The sequence below is a fragment of the Acipenser ruthenus genome, chromosome 9 (genome assembly GCF_902713425.1).
Source record: "Acipenser ruthenus chromosome 9, fAciRut3.2 maternal haplotype, whole genome shotgun sequence".
Lineage (NCBI taxonomy): Eukaryota > Metazoa > Chordata > Actinopteri > Acipenseriformes > Acipenseridae > Acipenser > Acipenser ruthenus.
The window spans coordinates 11,491,510-11,512,527 of record NC_081197.1 but is presented as its reverse complement, the minus strand read 5'-3'; the positions used below and the strand labels follow the sequence as shown (position 1 = coordinate 11,512,527).

The 21,018-nt window shown below is 37.5% G+C and overlaps 1 protein-coding gene across 3 annotated transcripts in view; it reads right to left on the bottom strand.

Moving 5' to 3' along the window:
* Positions 1-21,018, bottom strand: part of LOC117405888 (metabotropic glutamate receptor 5) — a 78,180-nt gene that overhangs the window by 5,692 nt on the left and 51,470 nt on the right. For all 3 annotated transcript variants that reach the window (XR_009329594.1, XM_034009362.3, XM_034009361.3), the window contains exons 4-8: positions 10,820-11,055; positions 7,545-7,791; positions 7,248-7,416; positions 6,765-6,891; positions 30-969 (exon numbers count right to left, since the gene is read on the bottom strand). Coding sequence is in view for 2 of the 3 variants with exons in the window: in XM_034009362.3 (XP_033865253.3) it covers positions 30-969; positions 6,765-6,891; positions 7,248-7,416; positions 7,545-7,791; positions 10,820-11,055 (1,719 nt within the window). In the remaining variant the exon portion in view is untranslated. The remainder of the gene's footprint in view (positions 1-29; positions 970-6,764; positions 6,892-7,247; positions 7,417-7,544; positions 7,792-10,819; positions 11,056-21,018) is intronic.

Sequence of the window (21,018 nt, the reverse complement as noted above, 5' to 3'; positions counted from 1 at the left end):
AGTTAGCAATGCGATTAAAATGGTCTTACCTTAAAGTCTCTCCAGAGGAGCCTCTCCTTTTCCACAGGTTGACCAAACTGCTGGAGCGGCTGGCAGCCGAGGACGATTTGCCGTCACGGACGTGCATGCGTACCACAGTGGAGGTGGTGAAAGCGCTGCGTACATTCCTCTCCGGCTTGGCCAGAATGATATAGATCTTTGGCACAAACATGCAGCCCAGTGCCACCGTGGCACTCAGGCTGACGGAGAAGCACATGGTGATGATTTTATAATTGCTGCCAAAGTAGATGGGCACGAAGGCAAGCCATATGATGCAAGTGGTATACATGGTGAAGGCGATGTATTTCGCTTCATTGAAGTTGGCAGGGACATTCCTGGTCTTGAACGCATAGAAAGTGCAGCTCAGAATCAACAATCCGTTGTATCCCAAAGGAGCGACTACCCCTATGTTAGTGGTGTTGCAGATTAGGTTGACTTCGCGGATGCTGGGGTAATCATGTATGACTTCAGGGGGCTGCATTATGAAAAGAGCTACAATGATAGCCAGTTGGATGCAGATTAGTATGAAAGAAATCACCAACTGGGCACAGGCACTCATGAACCGGGGTTTCTTGGTGCAGATCTTCTTCTTGCTTCCTGCAAGAATCCGAGCTATACGGTTAGTCTTGGTTACCAAAGCGGAGTAGCTCATTGCAGGGGACAGTCCAATGCCAATCCTTTGGAGATAGCAGTATATGATGTGAGGTTTGGTTATGAGACAGAAAGTGCATAGGTAGCCCAAACAGATGCCTGCTAAAATAATGTAGCACAGTTCCCGACTGGATGACTTGACCACGGGGGTGTCGCGGTACGTGATAAATATAAAAGTCACAAATAAAGTTGCTAGCAGACCTAGACAGGAAAACACGACAGCTGCAATTGGTTCAGGATCCCCCCATCTGAGATACTCCACTGGGATCGGGTCACAGTCTGCATGCCAGGAGACAAGAAGCACATTTTTGATTAGTTTCTTAAATTCTTTTATAATTAGTTTTAAAATGTAACCTTCAAAGAGCAATTAAGTTAAAAGACAGATTTAATTACACTGGCACTTAATAAGCATGATAATAAACTAGACGAAATGACTAGATATACAAATTTACATCTTGGCATTGCAGAATTTGTATTGAAGAGAATTTAATTTCTAACATGGAATGGGTGTTTCTACTTTAGGAACAATAAAAAGTCAAATTTAAATGTGCCATGGTGCAATGCTGCTAATGCATTCCCAGACCACTTAAAGTACAGTGGGAGTGCAGTATTTAAACTCACAAGGATTATACATACCGGTACTCAACACTAAAAAAAAAAAATGATGTCTACCCAATTACTGAGTACCAATCAATAACAATCTCACAGTGTCATTGAATATAGAGTTTTGCTTGTTTCCTTCTGCCTCTTTTCCACTGTACAACCAAGCCACGCCGGGGCGGTACCGAGCCCTCACGGTGCGGTTAAGGAGAGCCTGGGTTGTTTTTCCACTGCAGAGCCAAGCCGTGCCACTGACGTCACACGCAACGAAAGACAGTTGTTATTAATTATTGTTATTAATTAACTCAGTTTGCCAAAAGATGCACAAACAAATGGTGTTAAAAAATTAACAGAATTTCTTTATAATCCACAAATTTTACTGATTATATCGACTTACTAAAGTTCAGTTAGTTCTGTTGAAGGGGAAAAAAGAAGGTTTTAAAAATATGATTTGGGCTTCCCGAGTGGCGCATCCAGTAAAGGAGCTCCGCGTGGAGTGCAGCATGCGCCCTATAGCCTGGAGATCGCAGGTTAGAATCCAGGCTATGTCATTGCCGACCGTGACTGGGGGTTCTTAGGGGGCGGCGCACAATTGACCGAGCGCTGCCCGGGTAAGGAGGGATTAGGTCGGCAGGGGAATCCATGGTTCACCGCACACCAGCGACCCCTGTAGTTGATAGGGCGCCTGCTGAACTGCGGTCGAGCCATTCAGATGTGTGTTGTCCTCCGGCACTATAGGTCTGGTGGCTTTGCTGTGGATCTGCAGTGCGAAAAATGACAGCTTGGCAGGAGCACGTTTCGGAGGACGAGTGTTTCAGCCTCTGTTTCCTGAGTTGCCGGGGGGTTGCAGCAGTGGACTGGGATAAAAACAATAATTGGGGATTCCAAACTTGGGAGAAACTGGGGTAAAAACTCCTCTCTCTCTCTCTCTCTCTCTCTCTCTCTCTCTCTCTCTCTCTCTCTCTCTCTCTCTCTCTCTCTCTCTCTCTCCAATATATATATATATATATATATATATATATATATATATATATATATATATATATATATATATATTGTATATATATACTGTATATATATATATATATATATATATATATATACTGTATATATATATATATATATATATATATATATATATATATATATATATATATATGATTTGCCAAAGATATCCCATTTAAGGATTGTTGTTGTTTTTTCTAGAGTTGTTTTTTGTTTTGGTGCTTAAAAAAAAGAAGCTGCGTGAGCGCAATGAGAGTCGTAGTTGTATGTCTGGTACAGCTGTACAGTATTTTGTTTGACAATATTTTTGTAAATAAGTTTAGAATTGTTTTATTTTCTGCATTTTTTTCTTTATATTAATAGAATAAAAGTCAAGGGTGAGAAATTTGGTAGAATTTTGTGTTTTAGGGTGTGTTAGTTAAGTGTACCGTACCCGCGGTTTATGTCCGTTTGCTTCAAATCGTCAGAAATTCGGGCATAAACTTCCTCACTTCTGATGCACGACTCCAGATCTTCCTGAACACTTCTTTCTGCCTACAGAGAAACTAGAGTCTGTATTTCCTCAGCGTCCCAAGGCTGTACTTTTCTCTCATCACACTCGCTGCCGCCATGTTTTGTTTTTCTTTCTGGAGTGTACTGACTGATGCAACTTAATGATGAACACCCTTAACCCCGGCTCAGAGCCAGATTCAGATGTCTTGTGAGGCCGGAGTTTCACGGTTTGGTTCTCGCTCGGCTCAACAAATACCCAGTGGAGAATCACCCGAACCCGTACCCTACCGAGCCTCACAGGTTGGATGTGCCAGTGGAGAAGGGTATTAGTGAATTGTGGGGTTGTAGTCTATTGCGAGATTTGACCTACGATTAAACTTAACAAAGAAATACACGTCCTAGAATATGTATTAAGGTAGGGCTTAAGAAAGGTCACGTGTACATGACAAATCAGTTGAATTTGCCACAGGTGAAAGGAATTCACTCAACGTGAAAGTTAATTGCTATTGATTGGTGCTCAATTGTAAAAGTTGAGGGAACGGCAGCCTTCCTTGTGAAATGAACACATTCAGTTTAACACCTGCCAAAAAACATCTTAAAGGGAATTACTTGGAAAATCAGAGGAGCTGCACAGCCCTAATTAAAACCCCAGCTCTAACTTTAACCTTGAAATGTAATGATGAGGGGAGGGATTGCAAGACAGTGTCTTCAATTTCCAAAAGGCCAGACAACCTTAACTTTATCTTCCGCGAAGCAGGTTGACGTCTGTACCAGATGTTTATCCTAAAGCCAATCTCATAAAGCCATTTCTAATTTTAGTGAACAGGTGGGTAGCTGTTTTTCTTTATAATTCAGGATTTTTTTTCTTGGTTAGTTTTCAGGTACTCCGTTTACCATTTACAACGTGAACACATTAATTAAAACAAATGTATTATACCTCTCCATCCATTATGGAGCTTATACGCGTAAACTAGCATTTGCACCCTGTTGCTTCCAATCAAGAAAAAACAGTAAGCGCAGTGAAAGCTAAGTACCTTCTGCCAGAGGCAATTCCTGTCAAGATGAAACATTAACATTCATTTAGCAACCAAAACATGCCACTATGCTTTAAACGAATCTAATCAGAAACGGACATCCCAGATATTTATTTCCAATGCGCAATCTGCAGAATTCATCGAAGCCACCGTGGTGGAAGGGCCGTGTTGGAGGTGCAATCCTTCCGATTTTAAACTACTTACTGCTTACATTACAATACGCACAGGAAGGATTCAAAAGAAGTACACAGGTGTTAATCTAAAGTGGCTTAATTCCCCTTGGCCTGATTCACAGAGGTGTAGAATGTAACCTACATATTCTGTCATCCCAGACATAACCTTAAGGAGAGATTGGAGTGGTGTGCAAATGTAGGATGAGTAAACTTCCCAACAACAATAAATACAGAGTCACTATTCAGTGTGAACTGCAGCATCATATTGCAGCCTTCAATTTGATCTACTGTTTTGTCAGACAAGGCAATTCATGTAAAAAGGTTTGCCTTGTTAAATATTTTTTTTAAATAAATAAATTACAGTACTGATACATGTTGGAAATGTCTCAGAGGAAAGTAATGAGGTTAACAAACTGTAATCATGTTGCCAGAGGCATGCTGTTTTAATTTGATTTGTATCAAATAGGTCTCTCTGGGGGGCTTAAAGGTTGAATAATGAATTTATTATTATTTGTTTATTTAGCAGATGCCTTTATCCAAGGCGACTTACAGAGACTAGGGTGTGTGAACTATGCATTTGTTGTTTATTCATTAAAATTACACCTCTTTAATTCGGTTTTGAAATTGCAAGTCAGACATTCAGGACAACCCCCCTCAGTTAATAAGTCTTAACACTCCATCTTCTGAACAGAACGTGCCTCTAGTCATTCAACATGAGAGAAATTCAGACCTCAGGATTCACTCCAGTCACTTGGCCGAAAATAAATAATTGACAGTTACATAACCCAGCTTACAGTATAGCATCTAATATGTCGTACACACACACGCTTCATAGACACATACCTCTTCTCTCTCCTGTTTGCAGCTAGAGAGGAAACCTGTACATGATGTGAAAGCTAGTAGAAGGGGTTTCTGTTGCACCTACATTACAGCACCTAGATTGTTATATTGTCAAGTAATTCATCAAATCGTCATCGCTAGGCAGCATCCCTCACTATTACACCAATGTTCTGTTTGTGTGTTTGGCATTTCTTTAAAGGTGTAATGTACAAGGATAGTGGCACCACAATAAAACTGAATCCCACCCTGGATATATTTGTTACTTATTTATTTGCAGAAAGACATCATCAAGAGTGTAACCCACATGAGACATACCATCTTTGACTTACTCAATCAGATCCTCATAACAATGCATTAAATCAACAGAAAACTAGAAGTTAGCACTTGTGAAGGCCATCAGTCTTTGATAGTTTATTTCAAGTAGTTTCATTAACAGCTATTCAAAGTTAAGGGGTATATTTTAATGATCTAAACAGTGGCAGATCTAAATAATGGTGTTCTTAAAATCTATAATTATTTATTTTCTTTAGTCACACTGCTGTAGTTCCTCAGATACCAGCTTTCTAGTTAAGCAACCTCTCATCCTTTTACTTATGGAACTTAAATTTGAGTTATTGTTCTATAATTTACACGTGTCTGTTTTAAATTCATTATCTGGGCGTTAAATTAAAGGAACGCATTGGATTGCAACACTAGGGCCTTGTATTCACAAGGATCCCTGACAGAGCTGGAGATGAGTTGCAGCCATGCATTCATCATCAGTTCTAGTCTATGTCACGCCTTTCAGCAGTTTATTATACCCTTAATAAAATCCCTAGTTTCTCTCCTGCACTGGGCACATTTTATTGAAAGACATCAGAACACTGATGCATTAGTTGTTTCTCAATTAGGTTGTACCACTATTTGATATCATATCATTTTAAAGGTTTTGCAACAATTACCAAATGTAGTCTGATCCTAACATACTATATTTCATTATAATACATGAATGTACAACTATGGCCAAAAGTTTTGTATCACCCTATAGAATTAACTAATTTTGCTTCATAAAGTTCAATGAAACCTGCTGAATAATGTTACGTTAACTTATTGATTTACATACCACTTTGTATTTTTCCATATAGTTAACGAAAAACTGTCCTCCAAAAAATGTCACTTTTGCAATATAATTTTGTAGTTTCTTTGATTATATGATCTAAATTACGTTTGTATAATTTTTTTTTTTTTAATTATGTCTCAATCCTAAAATTCTAAGTGATGCAAAAGTTTTTGGCATAGCTGTACCTGCAGGGCGGCGCCATGTTTCACTGTGTGGAACTGCTCCTCGAGCAGACCGGGCTGTTTGACTGAATAAGCGGAACACGTTCCACAGCATGAGGATAGAACAGTTTCACCAAATCAGATTGTCCAGTTCTGTTCTGTCTGTTCAGTCTTGCTTGTTTATCATGATGCGGTCAGCATTTTAAAATACACTTTCCTCTCTATGTGGAACAAGAGACAGTATAGGAAAAAGGTAGGCAAAATTCATAGCTGTCCAGTCCAGGATCCCCTTAGATTGAACATACTGCTTCCGAGGATGTTGCTGGGCAGTCTGGGGTCAGGACACCCAGGAGGATTGCACAAATGGTTTCAAGAGGTTCAATAAACAACTACGTCACAACCAGACCTACTATACGTAATGACTACAGAGCAATAGGAACCAGGAATTATTACTCACTGAGACCAAGTGGAGTAATTCATCTTGGTTCACGTTCTACACCCATTCATATAATAAGCATAGATTTCAAATGTTTACACATTTCAGCTCATTAACAGTTGAAACAGTTGCAAAATGTTACAGTAAGAAAGCCTTAAAAACTATGAAGGTACTAGATTGCTTTATTTCCAGCTCAGCGGAAGCAGTGATGTTTTTTTTTTCTTTATCCCTTACCTGTGAGATCGTCATTGGGCCAGGATCCCAGCACGCAGGCCTGGCAGGTATATTCATCAAAGATGATTTCATTGTCTTTACACGGTGTACACGTCCAGCAGCAGCTCACTTCACCCTTGCGGATCACCTGGGAAGAAAATGTAAGGAGAATTAACACAGCATTATGGTAACCTCCCTCCTTTTGAATCTAATAGGCAGAGACATCATTAACATCCTCTATAAAATTCTCTATTAAAAAAAAAAACTATGGCAGAAGTTCCCATACAAAGTCACTTCACTCGCATCATGCTCACAATTAGACTGTGGGAGTTTGATATTGCTGCCTAGTAACACACCTCCAGAACTGCTGCATCGCCTCACAAAATGCAGTGCAATCCACAATGGCAGCAGTAACAAAGAAAACGTGGATTGACAAAGCTAAGTGGAATCCCATAAACCTCTTTGTTGTCGTCAGCATAACCCAAAATGCTCACATCACCTTACCTTTATTTGCCCTTTCTCGCACGGGTCACTGCAGACGGATCGGATGATTGTATTTTTGTCTGACCAGATCTCATCATCATCCATTTTCAGTCCACTGCTGTCCCAGCTTCCAACACTGATGTAATCAAAGTAATCCTTCCCGATTTTCTTAAAATTCATTATCTCATACCTGTAAAATATTTATTTATTTAAAAAAAAAAAAAAAATTATAACTCATGATGAATAAGACAAATATACACGGTCTTCTTGGAAATTGAATTCGATTTTGTATACTGTTTTATATAATAAGCCAGTTACCTTCCTGGCGAGTCTCCGTTCTCATCAAATAAGATTCCTTCTCCAGAAACCCCACTGAAGTTGGTTTTCATCAGGAATTCCAATAGTGTTCTTCCATCTATGGGTTTCATGGCATCACAGAGTCCTGCATATCCTGGACAAAGGGCTTGCTGCATAAAGTGTAGTCCGTAGGCCATGGAGTAGATAGCATTGATCACAAACCCCATCTTGCTGTCTTGAACATACTGCTCTTTTAAAGACATGCGACCTGGGGGAATAAGGCACAAAGTATTTACTGTAGGCTGAACCAACATATTCCATAATCTCTCACCTCCAGTCTAACACGGCCAGTGCTGTGGTTTGGTTCTTACATTTGCACAAATGAACCTTTGTTACAAATGTGTATTTTTCATTTCTTACACTCTGCAAAACCGAAGTGTTCGCCAGGCGTCTGTAACCTTTGTCTCTCTGGGTTGCAATCTTTTATTTCATAGCTTGTCATTGGATGTTAAATGAGACTAAAGAGAAAAGAAGATTCTTCCTGGTTTAGGGTGAAAGATAAACCTAAACTACAAGTCTTATATTTGTGATAGACCAGCACAGTAGAAATATGTCTAACATTTTCTTTATACATTTGGGGAAATGCACTGAACCCATAGCATTGACATTGATATTGTAAGAGAAACCCTGCAGCCTGATACAAGACTGGTAACCACCTTGGATCTATTTATTTAGCTGACATAGTGTATTGATTGGTCTTAAAAAAACAAAAGGGATAGAGACTTAATTGCTACGTGAAGTAACAGAAAAGATTCAAAAGAGAGCTGGTACAGACTAGGAAACATGGGAGAGATGTTATATTAAGATAATATTACTTCACAAAGATATTATTTGTATTTATAAGAACACATGCAGTTAGTAAAACCACTCAATAATGTCGTAATTAAACAAAACAGTCAAATATATGACTTAGAAACTGAACACAGTGGACACTTACAAATAAGCACTTTTAATTTCATCAAAAAAAAAACCCTATTAGGATAAACAAACATAAAATATGTACTGTACAAGACATGGTGGGATGAAGGTGATACAAGGACATTCAATCTTCTCAATCACATTCCAGGAAATGTAACTGAGTTGCATTGCATAAGCTGAATGCATAATGTACGAAGACTGAAAAAGATCAGTGCACCAGATGTGACCCCACTGAACTGGAGAGCTGATATCTGCAATATCATTTTACTGGACTGAGATTTCAGAAAGGAGAATAAAAGAAACAAGAAAGTACATGTACCATTGCTATTGCTAGTACATTTTGTGAATTTGTATATGTACGTATGTACTGATGTATGTTCACTGGGCTCAGTTAATGACTATAAAACCAAAATAGTTAAGAATCTCCAATCAATCAGAAGTTGCATTGGGGTCAGACTGGAGGATCATGTGATCCATTCAATGACTTTTCTTAACAGACTCTCCACAGGCCTGTTGAAGTATGTTGGTGCACCGTGATTACTCTATGACAAGGATTTGGGATAACAAAATCGTAACCTTATCTTGTCACATTACTGTATGGAATCCATTGTCGGGTTGTCCTGTACAATCCAAATACCTCCACTATTAAGATACAAAAATATAGGTTATAAAAATCTAACGGTGCTTGTGAGTCTCTGCCTTGAGTTTCCATTGAAGTGTTTTAAATAACTAGTGAAACAGTGGAACTCACTTATTATCCAAACCATTGCATCACGATAGCATTTGCAAAAAACTGCAATATCATATTTCCATGATAGTGTGTAAAACAAGTCTCTGTGTTTATTTATTCAAACGGTTATTACTGATTTTCAATTAAATATAAGTATCAAAAACAGATTTGAAAGATTTCCAGATCCCCTGCTCTACTGCAATTGACAAGCGCATAGTCTGTTGTATAAAAGCCTAAATGTCCAAAAACACGTTCTGTTTGATATGAAAATGCATGTAATTACAATTGATTATAAAGTTTATCCATTATGATTTACATGATAACAATTTCTTACTCATTTTGAATTGGGGAAATTACATTTTATTCAAATACTCCCATTAGTCCAAGATCCTTTGAACTTATTCATAACAAAGACACTGAAAATGAATGGTATAAAAGGTGCTGCATTTATAAATACATGGATATTAAATTAAACATGTAAAGTTCATTAAAATGAATTAATTCAACCAGCTCTGAAAAATACACACCTGAGTGCACTTAAATATAATAAACAATGGCCTAAATGAGATTTGCATCAAAAGACAGCATAATAAAACAAAAAACATGAACCTCATATGCTTTTCTTTCTGTAATTAACATTAGAATAGGCTGAACTATTAAATGAATGTAGTTCATATTGTTTTTGTTAGGAAAAATGTGTTGGGGTGATCACATGATCAGCTGATCAACACAATTATAATTTAAATACGGGATGCTAATTTAGCTTGCTTTGAAGTGGCCTAAAAGCTCCCAATCATGTCACTGATATCAAATGTAATAAAAAGTAATTAAAAAATTGGTGAATTTTTGGGCAGAATAAAATATTTTGTTTTAACATATCACGTGTTTTAGTTGCCAGTTCAATTTACATTAATCTGCCCATACTACAATATGTTTTCTGCGAGTTGATGGACATTTGTTGGTTTTAATGTATGTGGGCCAGACAACACGGTATACAGTGATTGTCTTGTATTCCTTGTATAAGAAATTCATGAAAAAAAAAACATGAAAAAAAGTATGTATATGAATCAAAACTCAATTCAACATTGAAGACATTAAAAATGAATGTATTTATGTGATTAATTTAGTATGTTTCTTTACTATCTCTAACAAGGGTCTCGTTCACTCAAAGCCTAGTTTTCAACACCCCTGGCAAGCGTTCCTAGGAACACAAATGCACATAAACGGGATACTGCACTTACAGTGCAACAGCACCCTAGAATTTTGAGAATCAGGAGCCTTCTGTTTCTTTAAGCACTGTCACTTGTCACCTCTAGAATCCACCTTGCTATGATAAGAAGGCTAGACTTGAATAACCTTTGACAATGCACTCCTGATTAAACCACATCTAAACATCCCAACATAAAGTGGAACTATTTACTGTAGTATGTAAATGCCATCTACTAAAGAAAAATGTGCATGGCTTTTTCTTTAGGAACAACCATTATTACAATGCAAGAACTTTATTATTTATAACAGTATTCTTAGTCTTTCTCAATATAAGCGGTATACCTGTTTTATAGAAAGCTACATAAAACCTGCTACTTACTATTACAGGTGCGATTGTATTTGAAATTCTCCTGCGCATGTCCCTTGAGTCTGCATTGAAAGCGGTGCTGCCAGAATTCAGGGAACCAGGGATTCCTTAGGTTGGTCTCAGGTCGTAGCTTCAGGTAATACTCATCAAACCACTTGACATCTGGTGACTGCAGCTTTATTGTTATGCCCCCTGTAGCCTCTCTCTGATACCCTTCTGTGACATCATACCGGTCTGCCCAGCCATCACTACAGTACAAGGGGAGAAACAGAGGGGAATCAAGCAGTAAGAAAATGGGTACATTAAACTGTCTGATTTATAACAAATGCTCAGTGTTTAGTAAGTATGCAAAACTGTTAAAACAAAATAAAATAAGGAAAATAGTTATGTACTACCAGTGCAGAACAACAAAACACAATATTATTGATCATTTTAAACACCTGTAGCTTACATATATACCAATGAAAAAAGAAATAAAACCACCAATATTATTAAATCCAACTTTGTCGGACGAATGAAATAAAAAAATCAACAATGTGGTTTTCAATTTCTTTACTTTTAAAAATCATGATTTTGTTCATGTGATATTGTATTTGCTAAGTTTAGTATTGAGCTTTAATTAAGTTGACCATATGGCTTTGTGTTCAGCGGGACAGTTTCAGCCAGTTCAGGCTTTTCAACTCACGTTTTACCTCAGGTACTATTCTTTCCTTTAAGAGAAGCAGCACTACGCTTACCAGAATGCATTGGGTTGTGAGTTGAAAAGCCTGAACTGTCCCAAACTGTCCCGCTGATTACTGAGCCATATGGTCACCTTAGCTTTAATGCATTTTCCATTTGCAGTGAACAAAAGACACACTGAAGAAGACAGTTTCCCAATACTCCATGAATCCTGGTACTTCCTGAATTTCCAGTTTTCCAAAAACACATGCTCATATAACAACATGACAAAAATATTGTAAAATATTTGAATTTATTTTGAGGAAATAATTATTTTAAATTTTGCTTGCATTTTGGGTTTCCTTTGACTTTAAGCAGAGACTAATTTATGAAGGATATAACAGGTCACAGAATGTGGAAATAAGAAATAAACTTGAAATATACTGAAAAAGATGAAACTGGGCATAAATGTTCCCCCTTTAAAACACAGTTCAGTTATACTTTGATGTCCAAATGATGTTAATGAAAGATTTTAAATCAGAAACCAAGCCTGAAGGTAAGTAGTGAATTCTGCATCATGCTGTCATTTATATAACATTTCCACTTTGACTGCTTCTGTCTCTGAAATGTTACAAATAACCAGATTTCAGTGTACCAATGCCTTATACACACTTCTGTAACATGCACAAATTAGACTGCAATAGGCTCCATCTGTGGAATATTGAAGTAAACTAAGTTTAAAAAAAACAGCACTTCAAGCATGCAAAAATATGCACTGACAATGTAAAACAGATGTTCTCTATTGGTTTTAAGTACAGAATAGGAGCACAGAAGTAGCAGAATATACCAGTATTTCTGAAGTTAATGCTGATAGATATCAGCACAAGACAAGCAGCAAGGCTTTTTCTTTTGAGCTTCCATCTAAGTCCCTGGTGTATTACACATGATTTATCAACCATGAGTATCAACCAGCCACACTGATTTTTATAGGAAATACTTAGCTCTGCCGTGGGTATTCCAAAGACTCCATTATTTGATATTACTGTACAATTATATACCTTGCCACTGACATACAAAATGGTTGTTGGATGTAAATACATGCCTTTTATTTTTACTGAAGTAGTTCATAAAATGTAAGTATATGTAAAATGGATGAATGTCACAAGATTTGTGAGTACATTTTTCTTTTCATTTTCTGTTCTGTTGTGTGTGTATTTTTGTATGCTCATAGCTCAGTTCCCAGCAATTATTAAATAATGAAACTGCATGGAAGCTAGGGAAGACAGTAACAGATTCATATCTGAAGGGCTCTATGAGGCTGGAAAGTCTACAGGGCTAGAGGACTAAATTCTTATTGTCCTAACTCCAAAGCTGTATTTTGTAGCACCCAATAAAGCTGCCATACAGTATATAACTCCACCTTTTAATTGAGGAGTTTGTAAAAAAAAGTCTTACATAGTTTTTTCATTAGATTTAGGTTTTTAATTGGTAAATTTGGAGTAAAAGTCCTTGAGAATTTCACCCGAGCATCACTGTTGACCCCGCCACTTCTTTTCAAGTGGTGTGTTGATACATGCGGTCTTCAACATTGACACTGTCAGCAGTAACAGACAATTACCATACGGCATAAAAGGACCTGCTACTGCACACAAGTTTACTCAAGAAAGGGAAATTAATCTCCAAAAGTTTCATAATTGGAAGAACTGAAGTGTGAGTATTCATAAAATGTAATAAAATTATATTGAGAGAAAGAAAGAAGAAACAGTCAGAGGGAGGGAGACAGAGAGATGGTCACACTCTTCTAAATGGAATTTAAACCCTGTTTTATTTAATGATTGCTAGAACGTGTTTTTAGTGCTTAATTGGCATATTTTAATGAATGCTGTGCAGACGTTTATTGAACAGCAGGAGTCTAAACATAATACAGCTACCATATTTTCAGTTAAACAGTTATAAGGAAAACAGCCACCAGTAGAATTTATCCAAGAATGGAGACTTTACACCCAAAATGAAATGAGTACTGGGGGCTTTTTCTAATTGTGTTAATTTCATCAGCTCCCTTTGGCCTTGTTTCTTCAAGTTTGAACTGTCAGCTGTCTCCCATAGGCTTCTAAAGTGCAGTATGTGAAGACACCATTTTGAAATTGGGTCATGCTTTTCTTTGTGTGATGTTAATAAGGGTGCTAAATAAATCCTCACCTGAGGGGCACACACCAGTGAGATACTTTAATGATGCCATTATTTAGATCAATGCATATCTAATTTGACAGACAGAAGATGCTGGGTAACTGTATTAATGCAGTGAAATGAAAAATGCATTGGTTAAGAAAGAAAAAAAAAAGATTTGAACTGCCTCTGCGTGTTTTTCAATAGATAAATTAGCAATCTCACATCTGAAATCGCACAGCTTCTCTGTTGACCTTGGCAGCTTAGTTAAAGTCATCTTTTAATTCTACTTCAAAATTATTCGGATTTAAAATAAAGAATGTATATATAAACTTTGTAAGATTCTCAGTTAACTGGTTTTCTTTACTGACAACCCCAGGAGATGGATAAGTAAAAAAAAAATGCTTGATCCACAATGAAAAGGGACTGAGAAATGAGAGCAAAGAGTGACAGACAAGTAGCCAAGACATGAGATTGTCAACCCCATTGTCAGCTGTTGAGCTATTATATATATATATATATATATACCATATTCCTGTTGGAATTGGGTGTACGGTATATATATATGTATGACAGATGATCATGCTATACATAGCACTGCATTGCCCAAAGTCCAAACCTTTGTTTTCTGGGGGTAATACAAAACTTTAGGTTTTATAGCTTATGCTTTTTTTTATCTAGGGAGTTGTTGTCTTCAGTAAATCTGCCTAAAGCTACCACAGAATAGCACCCCACAATTCTAACTCACACTAGATGGACAATGATCCTCTAAACTGTATTTGTCCCAATTGTAATGCATGCAGCCAAGCAACTGCACCCAATTCCCCTAGGTGTTTATTTTTTTTATTTCTGGCTATTTGCTGTGCTTTAAGCTATAAGATCCATGTCATTGTTTTGTTGCTGCAAGTGAATTCTTCTCAAGCATAACAGCAGATCTCAAAACTGGATGCCCTTGATCCTAAAGGCAAGGACAATGATACTGAAGCAAAGCCCCAGACCCTGGATTAGCCTGATCAGAGAAAGTACCATGGTGAATGACAAAACCTACTGTAAAAATCCCAACATTCAAGCAAAAATTGACTGCTACTTGGAATTTAACAAGGGAACAGACTCTTTATAATACATCCACACACATGATTGGGCACTGACATAATTCTGGGTTAATGCCTGCATTATTGCTTTCTGAACACAAACTATCTTTCTGATGCCAAAATTCACACTGGTAGCATTATCTCTGTATCTTCTGCACAAGAGGTAAAACCAGACACGGGTTGCCTGACCTGTATTGGATCACAGATGGCGTTTATGCACGCTTGAACTGTTTCACTAGCTCACAACGTCCTGCTTTCTTATAAATAAGGGGGTTTTACCTCAGAAAGGACAGATGATATACACCCTGCTTAATTGCTTGTGGCTCGCGAGTTATGAGGCGGTGCCTGGACCATGCTGTGCAGTCTCAAAATGACAGCAGCTTGCCGAACACTGTGACTTTACATTAGTCGGTAGTCAGGTGAGCAGACTAGGATACAGTGATTAAGGCAGGGATGCTGCAATGAATTATGACCAGCTCTCCAAACACATAGCTAGCTGCTGGAGAACTTTGAACAGTAGCAGATGCATCATATCAACAGTTGGTCTTGTCCACCTCTACAGATGGGGGGTCACTGAAATGGAAGGATTGTCTCCTTGTGGGAATAGAGGGATTATTTGGAACTGTTATCAATTATTTATGAGCAAGATTTGATATTGTCATTTTGGCTCACCGTCCCCACTTTAAACATAAGTGTTTTTAAACATAATATGCATATTGTGTGTGTGTGTGTGTGTATGTGTGTAATGTTGGGGGGGCAGGAACTGCAAAAACATGGGAGGTACTATTTGGTAACAGCAGATGATGTCTTAATTCAGCTTCAACATTTCAAAATATTTCAACAAATATTTAACTACAGACTTAATGGGGCCTCTTACTGTATAGTACATCTGAAATGTTGTTCCCATTGAGAACATACTACAAGATTTCCATTACATGAGAGTAGGTGTTAAAACTTTATGCTGATATTGGACAGCTCTCGCCAAGATAAGCACCAACTAAGACATCTTTTACTGTAAACTAATGTGAGTCATTTGCGTTTCCTTCCATCTGATGATGTAGTTATCCTTCTGCCTGGTGCTGATGGCTGAAGTGTAATGCTGGCTCCAGGGATCAGCCTATTTTGACTCCCTGGTGCATCAGCACACACAACAGCTGCAATGCTGGCTCCAGGGATCAACCACTGTGCGGTCTCCTTAGCGCATCAGCATGACGACTAAGCTAAGTAGGGTACTTCTAGGGGTCTTCAAGTGGACACCTTCCATCCTTGGTGTTTCGTCGACTAGCCCCGATAGTTCTTCACCAGTCAGAAAGGATTGGTTGTTATTTATACAGATCAATTAACAGTCCCATCTTAATCGATGTTGTGTTGAATATATTTGTTTATTTAGCAGACGCCTTTATCCAAGGCGACTTACAGAGACTAGGGTGTGTAAACTATGCATCAGCTGCAGAGTCATTTACAATTCACCCTAAAGACGGAGCACAAGGAGGTCAAGTGACTTGCTCAGGGTCACACAATGAGTGGCTGTGGTGGGATTTGAACCGGGGACCTCCTGGTTGCAAGCCCTTTTCTTTGACCACTGGACCACACAGCCTCCTATGTGTGCACATACTGCTTGTGTATGAAGTGTGGAAATGGTTTCCTGAGGTCATACACTGAGCTGGACCCTTTTCAATACAGTCCTGTGTCTTCATCTTAATTCTGCATCCTCCAAGCATCCATTCTCATTTTCAGTGCTTGAGGCCTTGAGTCCTTTTGTCCTCTCTATTAGTGCTAATCAGTACTGCAATCCAGAGGAATATCAAATAAATACATCCTTACTGCTTGGATTCCTGTCAAGAGAGCCCAGGTCTGCTATTAGATACAATTTACTAATGGAATTGTTTTCCCCTTATGGACGAATTCACCATTTTTAAAAAATCCTTAAATTGTATTGCCTGTAAGATATGACAATCCTAGAATACTTAATGACAATGCAGATGTTACATTAATATTCATGACCTGAATGGAAGTCAAATGATGTCCTGTTTATGGCACTCATGGATTGCAATCCCCTACTATACATCCATAGGATACAAGAGCTCTAAATGTGTTTCTAATAATATCCGGCAACCAAAATGACTTATTGTGCAAGAGCTGCATTTTTTAAAATATGAACCACACAGCTGCAGCATAGAACAAGAGTCTAAGTGAATGTGCCCAGTGCAAGTTATCATTAAATCAATCCTGTAATTTATTGCTAATTTAAAGTAATTCTGAATGTTACATTTCATACATTTATAGATTAGCACGGATCAGCTTTTCTTATTATACATTTCCCTCAACACCTGTTAGAGGTTGTGAAAAACACTGAATTAACATGCATTGCATGCAGAGCCATTTCATTTCTTCTTTGATTTTGTGCACAAAAGGGAAGTAGCTTAATTTCTCATCTTCAGCTAAGCTTAGTTACATCAAGAGCTATACATGTCATCATGTCAAAGACTTCCCCAGATCTATCTAGCTACCTACCTATATATCTACCTAGGGTTACTACAAAGACAGCAGGACACTTATCAGTGTGTCTGTGAAAAAACATCGAAGGATGCTGTACGTCAAAAGATTGCCTGTGTTCCTTTGAAAATGCACCTGGCTATTCCTCAGGATAAATGAAGCCCATATTAGGCTAGTGAAATTAACTTTGAGCTAAATTGCACTTTTTGACTTGTGGTGGTAGTCTAACAGTAATCTCCTGTATGTGTCACAAAGCGTACTGTTTGTCTGCAAAGTACAGTAGTAATATTAACTGATTTCAGTCAATTCAATTTCAGAATCACTATTCCATTTATTTAATGTGTGACAGGGATTAGGCACAGGGAAGTGATGGCATGTCAACACTGTGTTTCCACCAAAATAGGGTTAGTAAAGAATTAACACTGTCACAGAACGTAACATTTGTTTAAGATAAACCCAACCACATTTCACTTAAAGCTTAATTGATATGATTTGTAAATACTAAAGTTGTCCTTTATATTGTATAGATCACTCTGAAAAATGTAATCTGCAGCTGAAATCCCACAATCATTTTCAATTTCTGACACAAATATGATTAATTGGGGCCTACCTATAAAACCTTGATAGTTAGGCCTTCTGTTAAAACAATAGTATATTTATGTTCCCCTTGGCCTTAAAAACATTATTTCTTTCTACATGATTCACCATTGGCTATAGTGCAATGAAAGATCTTGTTCCTGCTTCTTACTTCACCTAGTTCACACCCTGCTTTCTGTCACCAGGGTGTACTCTAGCTAAACAATTTCAAGCAAACTGAAACATATAATTATTTACCACCGCAATACCGTAGGAAGCTGCCATTTAGGTAACTGCCACACATAAGCTCAGTTTTATACATATGAGAAAGGTGGAAAAGGGGAAATTGTTACATCCTGTAAAATTGTAACAATTGGCAGCACTAGGGAAATAAAGCAGACATCTCCCATCTTCCATTTGATTACATGGTCAGTGCTTTTGTTATTGTCTGCCTGAAGTTGGACACCTTGTGTTATCAGACATCTGGTCCCTCGTGCACGGGTTTGTATTGGACAACTTTTTTTCTTCAAGGTGGCCAAGCGAATGACAGCAGTGAGTGGTGTATGAATCAATGTGTCTAACCAAATTTTAAAAAGCAATCGCTTTATTTAACCTATTTACCGAGCCTACAAAAGGGCAATTGTTTTTTGGTAGTACGCTCTTGGGATTTCTAATACAAATTGTCAGACACTAACACAATTTGTAAAACTAACCTCTTCTTTAATTTTATGGGACTAATCAATATTGTCAGAAACACCACAAGCCACATAAAGGAATCCTATACAACTGGTATAAAGTACGTCTGGAAACCAAAGACATGTGTAATGGCGCTGGCTTAACTAAGAAGGCATTGCTTAATTGAATTCTACTGAGAAAGTGACTAGAGTGTTTCCTATATTTTATTTCATTAGAGGGTGGATTCATATAGCTGTGCAGTTGACATTTGCAACACCAATGCATTTTTGCACGTACCTGCATATGAACATGAATATGTCAAATGTTAAATGTCCAGCATGTAGTGTTCATGTAAAATTGCAATTCTGAAATAGCACAAGGAAATATTAGGAAACAAAAGTAGTTGTATCATTTGAAAGGCATTAACGAATATATACTCTAAACCTGAATGAAGGTCATGAGTAACTATAGTATATAAGATATGGATCTAAAAAATATCAGCTTCTTAATAAAATGTCCGTTCCCTGCAGATATATAACACACAAACTGGAAAGCCATTTCATTTGTGGATGTCTCACAGACAGAAAATGTGTTTTGATTTGATACTCTTAATGCCACTGGCAGATTAATGCTGTTTTAAACTTTGAAGGTTTTCAGGTCTTGGGGCAAGTACACTAAAACTGTCTAAGTAATGGCTATATTTTGGGCTTATTCCTTAAAGTCAGTAATGACGTTATCGGCAATGACAGATAACAGTAGGGAGCTTGTTATTGTCCCTTATTTCATTTTTTTTTCAACTATCTTTCAGTTATGTGTTGTCTAAACACAAAGCTTGTCTTTGACACATCATCAAGAAGAAACATTTTAAAAGGCATTAATCATTCAACTGCATTAATCCATCAATATATTTTACTTACAATGGAGTTGTCTCTTATGAGTGCACCCAGGGACAAAGACATATTTATTTTCAAATTGCAGAGAGAAATACACAACTGAAATTAGGAAATTGGGTGTAAAACAAAAAAAAAGCGACACAGATTGAATCTATTGTAAAAAAAAGGAAACATTTTTAATGACACACTTTAATATTATACTTACAGTTGGAAGGATTATAGACCAGCACACAGCTAAATACTAATTCACTTATATTCCCAATACAATATGTTTGATATTTACAGTGCTTAGTTAATCAGATTTGAGGTCAGTTCAGCACATTTGCAAAAAAGCAACACATTGCATTTGGTAATCTAACAATGATTCATTAACATATTTGCCATTAGGAATATAACACTCTTGAACCCAAACAATTGATTTCTAATGAATACCAGTATCTAAAATACGTATGGATGTAACCAGTTTAGATCAGGTTGTCAGAAGCTTTATCAGTAATATTGCAGCTGGTCCTTAAGCACACTACATATTTGCAAATAACTCAGTGTAAAAACATCTTCAGAAAATGACAGCCACTATTTCCGTGGTTTTCACACTGAACTATAATTGCAATTTGGACTGCATTACTGGCAATTATCGACAACAAAACAAGCAGCCCCGTCATTAAACAATAGGAGCGGTAACACAAAGAGATTGCTGTTAATTGTGCAATTTTCCATTAACCTAAATCCTATCTGCCTGAATGTTGTGCAGGTGTTTAATAGCAGAATGATCCTTCATTAATCAGAGTCCACTAACAGCAGAGTTCTCTGGCGATAATATATTACTCACTGTTTGCACATGCAATCTTCTACACAATCAGCCAGCCTCCTACAGAGTTCCAGAGAGATTGGGGTTTTGATGTATATTGTGACCTTTATTTGTATTCATTCCCATGCTCTTCTTACAAGCTGATGGCAATTTGACCTGTCAGGTTTACAGGTTATTAAGAAAGCAATATCAACAAAAACATTTAAAGAAAATAATAAATAACAATTGTCTTCATTTTCGTTTGTAACAAGCTGTTAGCCTCCATTTCGAGTTATGAGAGCCGACACAACTAGAGAAAACTGAAAGTATCTTATATTTGGCCAGATAAGTGGAGGTGTGGGGTTATGACACAAATCTGACCTTTAGCAACAGAATACACTTCAATTCATAACAATCAGTCTTCATCACCTAGAGCAATTTCTGTCACAACTCATCAGTTTTCTGTCATCTACATCCATCTTTAGTTTGTAGGACTGACAGACTCCTCTTTTCATCATGACAATATACAAAAATGGAAAATTGTGAACCTTGTGCAATGGCATGAACTATGTGTTATACAAGCGTCCTGCACTGCTTTCAATGGAAAGGAAATTTAGCTTGACTTAATCAGGCCCCAAAGGGCACATTGCGGCCTACGCTTTGAGACATTCTGTTCAAGCACCTATAATATGATCAGCTTTGCTATAATGTAGTGTTCTTTGTAGCACACTTCAGTTTTCCCAAGAGACACCTTCAAAAATCACTTGTCAGTCTCAGAGAACACATTATATTATACAACGTAAGTGGTTGGTGATTACTTGTATTGTAGGGTTACAAGACAGCCAATGTGTGTGTGTATGATGGAAT